This window comes from Triticum aestivum, chromosome 6B (genome assembly GCF_018294505.1).
Source record: "Triticum aestivum cultivar Chinese Spring chromosome 6B, IWGSC CS RefSeq v2.1, whole genome shotgun sequence".
NCBI classification, from domain to species: Eukaryota; Viridiplantae; Streptophyta; class Magnoliopsida; order Poales; family Poaceae; genus Triticum; species Triticum aestivum.
The window spans coordinates 397,557,468-397,573,240 of NC_057810.1; the positions used below are offsets into that span (position 1 = coordinate 397,557,468).

General features: G+C 51.0%; 1 protein-coding gene across 3 annotated transcripts in view; it reads left to right on the plus strand.

The window, feature by feature from the left end:
• Positions 1–3,696: 3,696 nt before the first annotated feature.
• LOC123137256 (chaperone protein ClpC1, chloroplastic) overlaps positions 3,697–15,773 on the plus strand; it is a 25,861-nt gene continuing 13,784 nt past the window's right edge. The window contains exons 1-7 of one of the 3 annotated variants that reach the window (XM_044556926.1): positions 3,697–3,905; positions 4,551–5,142; positions 5,517–5,632; positions 5,759–5,881; positions 5,952–6,137; positions 6,365–6,580; positions 12,816–13,033. In XM_044556926.1, the coding sequence (XP_044412861.1) occupies positions 4,596–5,142; positions 5,517–5,632; positions 5,759–5,881; positions 5,952–6,137; positions 6,365–6,580; positions 12,816–13,033 (1,406 nt within the window). In that variant the 5' untranslated portion in view covers positions 3,697–3,905; positions 4,551–4,595. Of the gene's footprint in view, positions 3,906–4,536; positions 5,143–5,516; positions 5,633–5,758; positions 5,882–5,951; positions 6,138–6,364; positions 6,581–12,815; positions 13,034–15,773 lie in introns of those variants that run through there. The other 2 variants (XM_044556927.1, XM_044556928.1) reach the window with 2 other exon arrangements.

Consider the following 15,773-nt stretch of genomic DNA (forward strand, 5'->3'; position numbering starts at 1 on the left):
TGGTTCAGTCGAACGTAAGCATCGTCATATTGTTGAAGCTGGTCTTACTCTTTTGGCCCATGCATCTGTTCCGTTTCGGTTTTGGAGTGATGCTTTCACCACTGCATGCTTTCTCATCAACCGTACTCCTACTCGTGTTTTAAACATGAAGACTCCCATTGAGGTTCTCCTTAATGAACAACCTGATTATACCTTTCTCAAGGTATTTGGGTGTGCTTGCTGGCCGCATCTTCGTCCATATAACAAGCGCAAGCTTGAGTTTCGTTCTAAGAAGTGTGTTTTTCTTGGCTATAGCTCTCTTCATAAAGGTTACAAATGTCTTCATGTTCCCACTAATCGTGTCTATATATCTCGGGACGTCGTGTTTGATGAGCATGTTTTTCCCTTTGCCAACCTTCCTGTGTCCACTGTCGAACCACCATCCCTGCATTCATCCTCTGTTGCTTCTGACCAATTTGATGATGTTGCATACTCTCCTTTGCTGTTACCTAACCATGGTGCAGGAACCGGACGTGGAGCTCGTTTGGAGCTGTTGGAGGATTCACCATCATCATCGTCGTCTTCTGGTGGGCACGTCGATCGCCCTATGTTGCATGGCATCGATTCGCGTGCCCATGCATGGTCACCCGACGAGCCCGTCGCACCGAGCATCTCCACTGCTCGGTCCGTTTCGCCAGCGGCCGCCGAGTCGCCCGCGGCTCGGCCCGTCACGCCGTCTTCGTCTGCGGCTCGGCCCGTCACGCCGTCTTCGCCCGCGGCTCGGGTCCTCACGTCGCCTTCATCAGCGGATCGGCCCGCGACACCGGCCGCGCCACGGCCCACTATGCCGAGCTCGCCATCGGCCCGGTCTGTGATGCCGGAGTCGCCAGCTGCTTCGTCTGCTCTGCCGGTTTCGCCGGTGGGTCGGCCTTCTTCGCCAACCGAGTCCGAGGCTACCGTGACTGGCTCCTCGTCACCAGCTGACTCGTCAACGTCGCCGTCCTCCAGCCCGTTGCAGGCTGCTCCGTCGACCTCGGTGGTTCCTGTGTCCCGACCACATACACGCAGTCGCAGTGGCATTTTCAAACCTAAGGAACGTAAGGATGGTACGGTTGCTTGGTTGGCTGCTTGTTTGGCTGCTGCTGTTGCGGATCCATCTTCTGAGCCTCGCTCATATCAGGCTGCCCTGCGCATTCCACATTGGCGAGAGGCTATGGAGCAGGAGTTTCATGCTCTTCTTCGTAACAAGACATGGACTCTCGTTCCTCCACCACCACGGGTAAATGTTATTGACTCAAAATGGGTATTCAAAGTGAAGAAGCATTCGGATGGATCTATTGAGCGTTACAAAGCGCGACTTGTTGCTCGCGGTTTTCGGCAGCGTCATGGTCTTGACTATGAGGACACCTTCAGTCCTGTCGTCAAGCCTACCACTATTCGGCTTCTTCTCTCCATTGCTGTTTCTCGTGGTTGGTCACTTCGTCAACTTGATGTGCAGAATGCTTTTCTACATGGATTTTTGGAGGAAGAGGTTTATATGAAACAGCCGCCTGGTTTCTCTGATCCTGATCGTCCTGACTATATCTGTCGTCTTTCCAAAGCACTATATGGTTTGAAGCAAGCTCCTCGTGCCTGGCATGCCCGCCTTGCCTCTGCCCTTCGTGCTCATGGGTTTGTGCCGTCTACTGCTGACACTTCATTATTTCTTCTACAGAAGCCAGAAGTCACTATGTATCTTTTGGTATATGTCGATGATATTATCCTTGTCAGCTCTTCTCAGTATGCTGCTGATGCTCTTGTCTGCTCTCTTGGTGCTGATTTTGCGGTCAAAGATCTTGGGAAGCTTCACTACTTTCTTGGAGTTGAGGTCACTTCTCGTGCTACTGGTCTTGTCCTTACGCAGAAGAAGTACTCCTTGGAGTTGTTACAAAGAGCTGGCATGCTGAAGTGCAAACCGACCACCACACCCATGTCGTCTACCGACAAGATAACAGCTGTTGATGGTGAGCTTTTGTCTCCTGCGGATGCCACAGAGTACAGGAGCATTGTTGGTGGACTTCAGTACTTGACGATCACGAGACCAGATATCTCTTATGCTGTTAACAGGGTTTGTCAGTATCTTCAGGCTCCCAGAGATACTCATTGGGCTGCTGTTAAACGCATTCTTCGTTATGTTCAGTTCACCCTGACATTTGGTATGCATATTCGGCCGACTTCCTCTCGGGTCCTTTCGGCCTTCTCTGATGCAGATTGGGCTGGTAGCCCAGATGACAGGCGATCCACGGGGGGTTATGCAGTATTCTTTGGCTCTAATTTGATCGCCTGGAGTGCTCGGAAACAGGCTACTGTGTCACGTAGCAGTACTGAAGCTGAGTACAAGGCTGTGGCTAATGCTACTGCAGAGATTATTTGGGTGCAGTCTTTGCTTCAGGAGTTGGGTTTGTCTCAACCACAACCTCCTATTCTTTGGTGTGATAACATCGGTGCTACATACCTTTCTGCAAATCCAGTATTTCATGCCCGAATGAAACACATTGAAGTTGACTATCACTTTGTACGGAAACGTGTATCACAGAAGCAACTCCAGATCAAGTTTATCTCATCTAAGGATCAACTTGCAGACATCTTCACTAAGCCTTTACCGCTGCCACAGTTTGAGGCTTGTAGGCGCAATCTTACCCTTCTCAGTTCTTTAGAAAGTGGCTAAGATTGAGGGAGGGTGTTAGACTATGTATAGCTTCTGTACCTATGTACGTATATTGTACATATTGTAACACAACCATTATATATAATGAGATAAGCCACCCCTAGAGGGTTGTGCTGGTTCCCCAAAACTTATTGTCTTACAGAGGAGCATGACTTGGCCATGGAGGACCTGCATGCTTCCCTCCTATGTGGTCAACGTTGAATAAGCTCTCAAGAAGTACAGCCTAGCCCACGGCTCCTGGCTCGGGTGCGGTGTGTGCACGCCCAGCGTGATGCTCACGCTTAGCCTGGCGTTTGCCATTAAGAAGCTCATGCAGGACCCTGCAAAGAAAAGGAAAAAAAAGAAGAAGCTCATGCAGGAGCGCGGTGTGTGCCGGCTGCTCGCATGTATCAGACAACAAGAGGCGGCGCGGCAGGGCATGGCATAGCCCAGTGGCACGGTGATGTGCAGCGGGCACCGCAAGTGGTGGCTCTGTCTTCAGTAGACACGACGACCATCATACGGCGGAAAGCAACTCGACCAACAAGCACGGACAGGGGTACACATGAGCACGGACGGGGGTACACATGGGATAGTAATGGAGCTTCGACCAGCAGGGCATGGCTGCTCGGCGTGCTCAAAGGGGACTCAGCCAGGGGCAGTAGACGGCCCTAGCGAGCATGGCTTTGAGCGCCCGGCGACCGGCAGGCTCCACTTCATCAATCAAAACCACCCAAGTCAGTCAAAAACCATGCCACGTCATCAACAAAACCACTCCAAGCTGTACAAAGGACTAAAGTTATCCGGTTTGAAAAGTTTAGGAACCGAGTTTTGCTGGTTTTAGAGTTGAGGGACCATCTCTATACTTTCAAAAGAGTTGATGGACGAAAAATATACTTATCCTTTTTTTTAATCACGTCCACTCCGGACATAATTTGGAATGCGCCCGCGTGTTAACGCATCGAAAACCCAACGGACAAAAGCGGATACGGGCGAACCCATTACCGTCCTAAAGGAACGAAATTCGGTCAAATCGGATTGTCCGTTGTGCGCTGGAGTTGGCCTGAGTTCGCGGCTTCGCGCGGGGCATTAGGAAAGGGAATGCCAGCGGCGAGTGACGTAACGCAGCCGACTCCTCTTATCCATGTCCCCGCCCCGTGTATAAACTTCATATCCTTTCTCTTCTTCCTCCCGAAGCCGCCCCCCTCTCTCCCATGGTTTGCCCCTTCTCGTACGCAAGGTATCAGATAGCTCAACTCATTGATTCTCCCTATCTTGTCCCTTGCGTGCTCTGGCGATTCGCAGACAATGTTTCCCATAAGAGTTATTCTTTTTCTTTCTATCTTTTCCTCGAATTTCCTTCCTGGTATTTTGGTTCTGCACCAACTATTTTCGCCATTTCTGTACTATTAGGAGCTCCATTTAGCTCGCCAGCTTATGCTTGTAATGGTAGGGCGGCCTATTGCCCTTGTGGTTGGGATTGGATTGGCTATTGGGCACCTTGGCTGTGCTGTGCTAGTCTTCGGTATTAGGGTTTGGGAACAATTTTGTCAGTGGATTTGAAGTGCATCATTATCCCTAGTGCTTGTATAAAACTAAATTTCATTGATATCAGTGGGAGAAACTGCGGTGTTTTTCTTCTATATATATGCAATTCTGCTGCTGAGGTGAGGTGTGGCAAAGTGTGGCAATTTGTGGCTGGAAACTAAACAGCCCCTCAGTTTCGGCTTGCTTCAGAGTGGCTTGGGATACGTATCAGACCTTCTTGCCTTGCGGGATGCCGTTTACTTGCTGTTATCCAATAAATAAAGTGTCTGTCTTAGCTGCACCGATGACCATCATGACATTTTGTCTATGCTCACCATTTTCAGCAGTACATTTTCAGGTCTTGGTAGAAGGGTAGCTTCAAGTTTCCTTTAGACATACAGGCATGGAGGGGGCTCTGTTCCAGTCAGCAATTGTTCCTACTGTATATAACAGCTGCGCTCAGGTCCGTGGGCATGCCAGGGCGACATCGTTCCGTAGTATGGAGACACAAACCATTACCCTTGGAGGTTTTCAAGGACTGAGGAGGGCAAACTTTCTTGATACGAAATCTGTTGTCAGGCATGATTTCGGCTCTATTGTGGCAAGTCAGCTTGCACGTCCAAGAGGGAAGGGGTCTAGAATGGTTGTCCGTGCCATGTTTGAGCGCTTCACAGAGAAAGCAATCAAGGTGATTATGCTTGCTCAAGAGGAAGCAAGACGTCTAGGCCACAATTTTGTTGGGACAGAGCAGATCCTGCTTGGCCTTATTGGTGAGGGTACAGGTATTGCAGCTAAGGTTCTTAAGTCAATGGGCATCAATCTTAAGGATGCTCGTGTAGAAGTTGAGAAGATCATTGGGCGAGGCAGTGGTTTTGTGGCCGTTGAGATTCCTTTCACACCCCGTGCAAAGCGTGTGTTGGAGCTGTCGCTAGAAGAAGCTCGTCAACTTGGTATTGACATTTTAAGACCCATCAACTTTAGCTATATTATTTCTCATGCTTTATGCAGACAATTTAAGGTCATGCTGCTCCCTCTGTCCTAATTTACATGGCGCCCATGTATGTCAGTGTTAATTTTTGACCATCAGTTTGACCAATGAATGTAGATTATGTGCCACAAAAATTATACAGTTTGTACTCGAAAAAGTTGCTCTTGGTATAATTTAAGGTCATGATGGAAGGGGGTACATGTATTTAATGGGCTTTTGGGCCTACGGAAGTAATGGGCTGAATGCATATGCCCATATATTGACAATTTGCCCCTTATGTATCTGTTCTCAGTGTAGATTTGATAGTTAACCTACCCATGGTACTTCAATGGTCAGGTCATAATTACATAGGATCCGAACACTTGCTGCTGGGCTTGCTTCGTGAAGGTGAAGGTGTGGCTGCCCGAGTGCTAGAAAGTCTCGGCGCTGATCCAAACAACATCCGCGCACAGGCAATCCTCTTTCTTTGCCTTTCAGTTCACATGTTTCCGTACACAGACAATATTCTTACCTTTGCCTTCCAGTTTACATTTTTCAAGTTGCACTATATAAGACATAATAAATGACTTGCTATGCAGGTCATAAGAATGGTTGGTGAAAGCACAGAAGCTGTTGGTGCTGGTGCTGGTGGTGGAAGCAGTGGTCAAAAAATGCCCACACTTGAAGAATATGGTACTAATTTGACGAAACTAGCTGAAGAGGTAATTTCATTTCCCATTGCTGCGCTTCTTTGCTGCATTACGTTGGATGTGAATCTGTTATGTTTTGCAGGGTAAACTAGATCCAGTTGTTGGCAGGCAGGACCAAATTGAGCGTGTCACCCAAATATTAGGCAGGCGAACAAAGAACAACCCTTGCCTAATTGGAGAGCCAGGTGTTGGCAAGACTGCTATTGCAGAGGGACTTGCACAGCGTATTACCAACGGGGATGTTCCAGAAACAATTGAAGGAAAAAAGGTTAGTGTAAAACTCTTAGTTGCGTATTTTTCTTCTGCTGTCTACATAAGCTGGCCCGTTGTTGGATTTAAGTTTTCTGCCCAAAAAGCATCATGCTCCTTACCTGACAGGTATTCTCGAGGCCAACATTGCTAGTGGATGATGCATTAAAAACATATGTTTCCATGTAGTATATCTTTAGTGCTCTTCCAAGATATTAATTATTTTGTGTTGTTTTGACTACCTAGGTTATTACACTTGACATGGGGCTGCTTGTTGCTGGCACCAAGTATCGTGGAGAGTTTGAAGAAAGGCTGAAGAAGCTTATGGAGGAAATTAAGCAAAGTGATGATATCATTCTCTTCATTGATGAAGTGCACACTTTGATTGGAGCTGGTGCAGCTGAGGGTGCAATCGATGCAGCCAACATCTTGAAACCTGCTCTTGCAAGAGGTGAATTGCAGGTAATGACAAGAAAAAGTTGTAAGCCGTTTCTGTTTATCTTGCTCTCCCTTCTTTTGGTTCTGTGCATTAGATGTCGTCAAAACCCGTGTCCAGTAGGTGACTTGATATATTTATGCAACTTGTATTTAAGTTGACAGTCAACCACGATAGATATAATCGCTTCATGTTGAGTCGCGAGAAGTACCTCTCTCGTGTGTGTAGCGGCGCACCAGACCAGACAACGTCTGGCTCTTCCTTATCAGCCTCCCCCCCACATGGGCTTGGGCCGTATGGACCAGAGTGGAGCTGGGCCAGGCCAAGGCTCATACCGGCTCAACGCTCCCCCTCAAGATGGGTGGTAGATATCTATCATCCCCATCTTGTCACATGCCAAGTTACGGTCCTTTGTTCCCGATCCCTTCAAGCAATCTGCAAACCGCTGCCCAGAGCTGACATGAGTAAGGCTGATGATTCCAACATCAAGTTTCTCCTTAATGAAGAAGTGATCAGTTTTCACATGTTTTGTCCTATCATGTTGAACTGGGTTATTAGCAATGCGTATAGCTGACTGATTGTCACACCACACCCTCAATGGTCCTGTCCTTAGAAGTTTCAACTTGCCCAGTAGGTGCTTCACCCAGAGCATCTCACTCAACCCTTGAGATAAGGCTCTATACTCAGCTTCTGCTGTTGATCTAGACACAACAGTCTGTTTCCTCCCACAAACCCACAGTAGCCAGAAGTTGATCTTCTATCATCTTGAAAACTAAGCCCAATCAAAGTCACTATAGCCATCCACCTCAAGATGTTCACTCTTCGCAAACCACAACCCTTTACTCGGTGTGCCCTTCAAGTATCTCAGCCCCTGGGATCTCTCCACTCCATGCGCTCAGTGACTACAAACATCGAAGTAGGCACAACCTTCACGTCTGCTTGTTCAAGAGAAAGCCGCACCTCCTCTTGAGTCATCGCTGCAATAGCCTCATGAATAATAGGCACATGAGAGTTTGGTATAGTAGGTATGCTTTCCTGCCAAACAACCTTTGAGGCCATCCAAAAGTTTCAGCACACGCCTGCGTGCCATCCACTTGTGCCCTGACTCGATTGAAGCCGCATCATAGAGTTCCAGAGGATCACAGTTATCCTGGTCTGCCTACAAAGCCTGCAACTCTGCCACATATGCCATCTCTAACATGTCACCTTGGCACATCCGATTAATCTTCCCCTCAGCCTGAGCAATGAGCATGACATTGCCCTTGCCAGAGTACTGGATGGACAGTCTTCCGTATCTCAACAGATGTGGATAGTCCCTCCACATAGCGTCCAATGGGGGCACCACTGAGTTCAACAACCACCCAATAAGCAAAGAGTTGATGGTCTTCCACTTCTTTCCCTCCACATTAGTCTTGTCTCCTGGTTCTTCAACAGTGCCCAACAAGTATTCATCAAGGTCTTTCTGCTCCACAGCCAGCATTGCCTCCCGAAGACCAGTTGGTAGCACCCTCTAGCTTGATGTCAGTGGGCGACAACTCGATCTTCTGAGCCACTTCCTGTCAAGTAAGGATGGCCCTAGAGTTCGAGCCCGCGAGGAACCGAGAGATCTGCTCGAGAATCTCAGTAAGGCCTTTTGGTTCACCCATCATCACTTGGGAGGATCAACAACAACAACACTGATGTAGGGGAAGCCCCAGGTGGCCCAATCTTACACAATTTGGAGGTGGAAGAGAAGAACTTAAGGAACACAAGGATAAACACCAAGGCAAGATCCAAATCATACATCGACTCTCAAAGCAAACCACACAAGTTTCAAGATCCAATCACAACAAAGGGAAGGTAACAAGGGTAGGTTCTTCTCAATCCACTAGGGAGATGGGGGCTTGAATCCAAGATGGATCTTCCCCACAAGGGCGGTCTTGATAATCCCTTGGGATTCTTCTCCAATTGGAGAGGTAGATGTGCAAGGCCCTCTTTGTTTTGTCTAATATACTTTGCTAACTCTAATTCGAAATCTAGGCATGGAATATATAGTCTAGGGAGGTAGAGAGGGGCACATAGGCCGTGGCCCAACTCACTGTGCGCAGGCAGGCCAGTAGTACCGGTTTGGTGGCCGGTAGTTCCGGTGTCATGGTCGGTAGTTCTGTGTGGCCTGAAGTTTGCATGACCGGAGTAGGGCCGGAAGTACCGGCGCCTGGGCACTGGTGCCGTCCAGGCCTGTAGTTCTGGTGTCGGAGCCGGTAGTTCCGAGATGGTGCCGGTGAAGTGCCGGCCCAAAACAGTAGCTTGGCACCGCGGGGGTCGTCGAGGCTAGTAGTAGGCCTAGAAGTACCATGGGGCCGGTAGTACCGGGGTGGTGCCTGGTAGTACTGGCTTCTTAAGGATCCTTCTCATGCTCTTCTTCTCGGTGCTCCTCTTCCGCAATGGCTTTGGTTGCTTCCTTGGTACCTGAGTATGCATAGGGTCTCCGCTTGAGGTAGTAGCCATGTCTCATACGAAATGAAGGGTAGTTTCGAGAGGAGTGAGTTAACCTTGTTTTCAATAGCACGTGTGTTAAAATTGTGTCGAATATTATTGTACAAGGTAGGTTACAGTTGGTCTTGGTTTTGGACTGTGTGTAGATAGGATATGGAATCGTGTCCAAGTAGGACACTTGTATCCTAGACCTCTCATACATAGCGGGGGTAAACACACGATGTAACCTATGCCAACATAATAGCACAGGCACGCAGGGGGAGCCGGCGCGTGTGCCGGCGCCCGGGTGGCCGGGGTGCGGTATTGTAGCGGTGTCATGGGGAGGAGCGCCCGTAGTCATGCCCCGGGATGTAGCTATGATGGTGAACCTCGTTAACAAATCTCAGTGTCGTGCCTTGTGTGATTGCTTGGTCCTCGGTAGATCGACGGTGACCTCGGATTTATTCTAACAACTGGTATCATGAGCAAGGTTCGATTTGAGGCCGTGATGTATTGATCTAGAGGTGATGAGCAGGGATGTCGCAGTAAAATCAGTTTGATCCGTGGTGTGTCGAGCGATCGAAATTCGGGAGCAATCTCGGGAGATTAAGTCGACGGAAATTCATTGGATCGATGGGATTTGGAAGCATATCGGCGAGATAGGAAGCAACACAGACGAAGGCGGCGTGATCGATCGTGCACTGCACGTGTACGAGTTGTTAGGAGTCAGTCAGCAGCCTGTAGGAGATCGATTCAGAAGGCGTAAAGGTAGAGTGCACGTGGTTCCGCGTAGGGATTGGTTCCATCGTGAGGCAGCAAGCAGCCGGAGGCATCGATGCAGCAGGTTCCCGGGCCAGGCAGTGGCCGGAGCACGTGGCAGCAGTGGGCTAAGTTGGTTGGGAAGCAGGCTGCGTGGCTTCAGGCCAGAAGCGGCAGCAGGGTTCACCAGGCGGTGGCATAGCTGCTGAAGCGCAGGACAGCTGCGAGCGCCCACATGGGCTGGGCATCGTGCAAGGAGGCGTGCAGCAACGCTGGTGCACGCGGCTGGAGTTGCAGCAGGGCGATGAAGCTGTGATGGGACGTGGAGGTCATGTACGTAGAGAGATTTGTTCGAAGAAAAAAGGGGCGTCAGGTATTTGTGCGTGTATATTTCCATCAGAAGCAAAGAAAAGGCAGGGACGGAGATGAAAGCTTTGGGGCTGCACGTGAGCAAGGATGAACGTATTGATCTTGTGCGGATGGGAAGGCTACTACAGGGATTCTCCAATTGGCTCTATTTGCTTGGTACACATACATGTATGTACGGGATGGTAGAAGTGCACGGTACAAAACATAAAGGCGCGGTTGCAGGTCCATGGAAGATGGGCATGTGCGGCAAGGGCGGCGTGCGTACAAGGCTTGTGAAGTTTGGAGCGCGTTCCGAGGGGTCATGCATACACAGGGCGTCAAGCAATGCACGGATGTGCCGGTGGACACGACGCAGGGTGGAGCATGGTTGCAGTCGGATAATTTCGGCTGGGTCGGACTGGATTGTCTGATGGACTGACATGGATGTTGGTCAAAGCAGAAGACGGCGGTGATTTCGGCGACGACGACATAGGAGCGTGATGCTGATGGTGACCGACTTCTGGGGCGTGGAAACACGTGGCGCAGGCCTGAGGGCTTGTGCGGCTTCGACAAGACAATGGCGCAAGGTTGATTCAAGGTTGTGTACACATGAGAGCTTGAAGTCGATAGGGCATGGGGGTGGCTCGTACAACCACCATGCAGTCATGTTGAAGGTGGAGCTGGAGTCTGATGGACGACTTCACTCTGAGCTGATGGAGGGGCTACGACGTAAGGATCCGGAGAATCGTAGCCTATTTCAGCGGCAAGGCGAGAGACACGTGGTTCAGACTGGGTACCAGTGGTCTGATGGAGACGTGATACTCGACATCGGTCGGTGATGATCGATGGTTCTCTGCAGTGGGGGTTGAGGCAGTGGGGGCTAGCTACCCGGGAGACTTGACCAGGACAGCAGAGGCTCGACGCGGTGATAGCGGCGAGGCGTGCGGTAAGCACGGGACACAGCGACAGGCCAAGGCACTGGTGGTCAGACAAAGTGTGCAGGGGGTGCTGAAGCAGTGTTGACGAGTACCGGATTCAAGTTGGTGACTGGGTCTATCGGTGCCGGAAGATGGACATGAGTTGACCATGGAGAATATGAGAAAGTGGCGGAGAGTCTGAAATTGTCAAAAGCTGAGAGAGTACATGGCCGTATATTCTGTGGTGTTCAGTGCACATGGCAAAGTGCGGATGACAAATACAGAAGGAGGCGGAGTACTATAGCTGTGGGACATGTCAAAGACTATTCGGGAAAAGGGTGAGACAACTGTGAATTTGACTCAGGGTGATACAGGGCGACGGTGAAATTCCTTCAAGTTTCAGACATACGGTCATGAAAGACCGGTGATGTTGAGTTCAGGTAACTCTTATATGTGACGTCCAATATGTGAGCTGTTCACTTTCACGGAGACAATGATCGGTGTGTGATGGCGTTGAGCGGATACTCTGGAAGTTGGGAGCACAAAGTAGAGTAAAGAGGAACTTGATTTTGCTCGAGTGTTGACTGTAAAGAAGACGAGAAGGGACTACAGTTGCAGGTGGAGTCAGGTGGAGTCTTGGAGTAGCAGCGGTGCTCATGGCGTAACTCAAGTCCAATGTACATGGAGGTTCGACGCATGGATAAACCCAAGGTGGTGGAGAATATTCTCCAAGGTGGAGTTTGTTAAAATTGTGTCGAATATTATTGTACAAGGTAGGTTACAGTTGGACTTGGTTTTGGACTGTGTGTAGATAGGATATGGAGTCGTGTCCAAGTAGGACACTTGTATCCTAGACCTCTCTGGCGCCCGGGTGGCCGGGGTGCGGTATTGTAGCGGTGTCATGGGGAGGAGCGCCGGTAGTCATGCCCCGGGGATGTAGCCATGATGGTGAACCTCGTTAACAAATCTCGGTGTCGTGCCTTGTGTGATTGCTTGGTCCTCGGTAGATCGACGGTGACCTCGGATTTATTCTAACAACGTGCGCATGCTCTAGTCATCGGTTCACTTCGCGCTTGGGGTGTTGATGTAGAGTCCATGGTGATGTCCATGGGGTGCTCCACACCAAACACTCAGCAGCAGCAGCAGAGCAGCCCAGTCACAGCCTTCTCTGCAAACAGCAGCAGGAACAAGCAGCCTCCACGACGTTCTTCTCCTCTGCAAACAGCCTCCAACAGCACGAAGCAGCATAGCACTCCAGCTGCACGGTCCCCTCCCCCCTGGCTAGCAGCTGCACACAGCAACAACAGCAGCAGCTCCACACAGCAACAACAGCAGCAGCTCCAGCAGCGCGACACAAGCCACCCCCGCGTGCTCACCCATGCAGCTCAGCGCGCCGCCTCCTTGCCTCCCTCGCTCACACACAGCCGCGGGCGCACTCCAACTGCGAGAGGCGAGCCGCCGCACAGCCTTGAGAGGGAGAAAGGAGGGAATAATGGGGAGGAGTCCTCGCCGAGATGAGCCCTGCCGTCGCCGCACTCCCATCAGGCCCCGCTGCCTAGGTCTGATACCATGTTGAGTCGCGAGAAGTGCCTCACTTGTGTCTGTAGCCGCGCACCATACCAGACAGCATCTGGCTCCTCCTTATCTAGGTCAGCCTTCCCCTACATGGGCTTAGGCCTTCTGGACCAGAGTAGATTGGGCCAGGCCAAGGCCCATACCAGTTCAACACTTCACATATCTATGTTTTCCATATGGTTGATGACTTGATGTTTTCTTTCGTCAGTGTATTGGTGCCACAACGCTGGACGAGTACAGAAAGCATATCGAGAAAGATCCGGCACTGGAGAGAAGATTTCAGCCAGTCAAGGTTCCAGAACCGACTGTTGATGAAACCATACAAATTTTGAGAGGTCTTCGTGAGAGATATGAGCTTCACCATAAGCTGCAATATACAGATGATGCTCTTGTTGCTGCTGCGAAATTGTCATACCAGTATATCAGGTTTGCACCAGTATAAGATCTGGTTTGTCCTATGAGTTCTTAAAATGTTTGCAGAGTTGAAGTTTGTCCAATCTTGCGGTAGCTTGATTTGAAGTTGCACATGTTCTGTTTAACGTCAATGGTTCCTGAACATTTAGGAAAATTTAATTCTACACCAATTTTTTGGCCAGTTACCAGATGTTTTAGTAATTTTTTCAGTGTTGATTTCTACAATTTAGTTTATCCAAACTTACGATGGTGAAAATTAAGGAGTTCAGAGAATGGAAGTCAGTAGAACAATGTTGTGTATCATAATTGTGGAGAAAGGTGTATTGCAGTCAGCACCTAACCAAACATCAACCAACTCATTTAATTTGTTAATTATTGTGCTATTTCTTAGTTGTTCTGATATCCATGAGCAGTTGCTAGATAGAGTTGAAAATATTAATCTTAATAATAAGCGACAAACTAACTTAGGCAGTGCAGATGTTCATTTCTGTGTGCTGGCTTCTCCATGTCACTTATGCTGTCTAGTTAATTCTGTTAGATAATAACGAGAATAAACGAGACACGAGAGACACGGAGTTTTACGTGGAAACCCTTGCGGGAGAAAATCACGGAACACACGGCGACGTATCACTATAATTGGGAGGAGTATTACATTACACGAGAGGACAAACCCTCTACGTGCTAATCTGGTGGAGATTATTGTTTGGCAATGCAACTCTCAATTGATTTGGGTGCATACACGCACGTATATATTTACAATGAGCAGCCCACGGCCTCGACTATACATGGTAACTAGGAGGCGGGGCAAGGTAGGAAATGATCCTACATATACATGCGATATACTGCCTATACAAAAGATATTCAACACCCCCCCGCAGTCGATACGTCATTAGTGACGCATAGACTGGACCGAAACTCCTCAAATGTAGTCGTCGGTAACCCCTTGGTCATGACATCGGCGAACTGCTGAGCGGTGGGGACATGTAAGACCCGTATGTGTCCGAGAGCCACCTGCTCACGCACGAAGTGAATGTCGAGCTCGATGTGTTTCGTGCGACGATGATGAACGGGGTTGGCGGAGAGATAGACGGCAGAGACGTTGTCGCAGTAGACAACGGTAGCCTTGGCCACGCCAAGGTGCAACTCCTGAAGAAGCTGCCGTAGCCAGGAGCACTCTGCAACAGCATTAGCCACAGCGCGATACTCAGCCTCGGCACTCGACCTGGACACCGTGGGTTGTCGTTTAGACGACCATGAGATGAGGGAGGGCCCGAGGTAGACGCAGTAGCCAGAGGTGGAGCGCCGAGTGTCGGGGCAGCCGGCCCAGTCGGCATTGGAGTAGGCCACCAGATCCGTGGAGGAGGACGCCGTCAACGTGAGACCAAGACCCATAGTGCCGCGGATGTAACGGAGAATCCGCTTCACCAAGGACCAGTGAGAGTCACGGGGAGCGTGCATGTGGAGGCACACCTGCTGAACCGCGTACTGTAGGTCGGGACGAGTGAGCGTCAAGTACTGCAGGGCCCCAACAATGGACCGGTAAAAGGCGGCATCCTGCGCCGGGGTGCCTTCAAGAGCGGAGACCTTAGCCTTCGTGTCGATAGGCGTAGGTGCGGGCTTACAGTTAAGCATGCCGGCGCGCTCGAGTAACTCCTGGGCGTACTGCTGCTGATGAAGAAAGAACCCGTCCGCACGACGCACTACCTCGATCCCGAGGAAGTAGTGTAAAGGACCAAGGTCCTTCATCGCGAACTCGGTGCCGAGGCGAGCCGTGAGCTGTCGGAGAAGCTCGGTCGTGGAAGCAGTCAGGATGATGTCGTCGACGTAGAGCAGCAGGTAAGCCGTCCCAATGGCGTGCTGGTAGACGAACAGAGAGGCATCCGAGCGGGTGGCCACGAAGCCAAGCTGCTGAAGGAAGGCAGCGATCCGCTGGTACCAAGCACGAGGAGCCTGCTTGAGCCCATAGAGTGAGCGCGAGAGCAGGCACACATGATCCGGCTGAGTGGCGTCGACGAAGCCGATGGGCTGCTGACAGTAGACCTGCTCGGCGAGATGGCCATGAAGAAATGCGTTGGAGACGTCCATCTGGTGGACGGGCCATGCGCGGGAGACCGCCAGCTGGAGGACAGTGCGGATAGTGCCCGGTTTGACAACCGGGGCGAAGGTGTCGGTGAAGTCCACACCGGCGCGCTGACGGAAACCACGAACGACCCACCGAGCCTTGTAGCGCTCAAGGGTCTCGTCAGGCCGGGTCTTATGCCGAAAGACCCATTTGCCGCTGATCACGTTAGCGTGCGGCGGCCGAGGCACCAGCTGCCAGGTGCGGTTACGCTGAAGAGCGTCGAACTCCTCCTGCATCGCGGCGAGCCAATGAGGGTCTCGAAGAGCCGCTCGAGCCGACGATGGGAGAGGAGAAGGCGCTGAGGTGGACGGCACCGAGGCCGCAAGCAGGTACTCGTCGGCAGAGTACCACTGGCTCGGGCGGAGCGCACCGGTCCGGGCACGAGTCACCATGCGGAAGGGCGGCGGGGCCGGTGCGGCGGGCGAGGGTGAAGAAGAGCCCGCCGAGACCGAGCCGGCCGAGGGCGCAGGAGATCCCTGCGCGGATCCGGGCGACGCAGGCGCCGGAGAGGCCGGCGGAGAGCCCTCAGCCGAGCCCGCCGGTGAGTCGGAGGCGGGCGTCGGGGGCAAGGTCGCTGTAGAGCCCGACGCGGGGGCCCCGGCGGAGGGCGAGGAAGGCGCCGAGGCGACG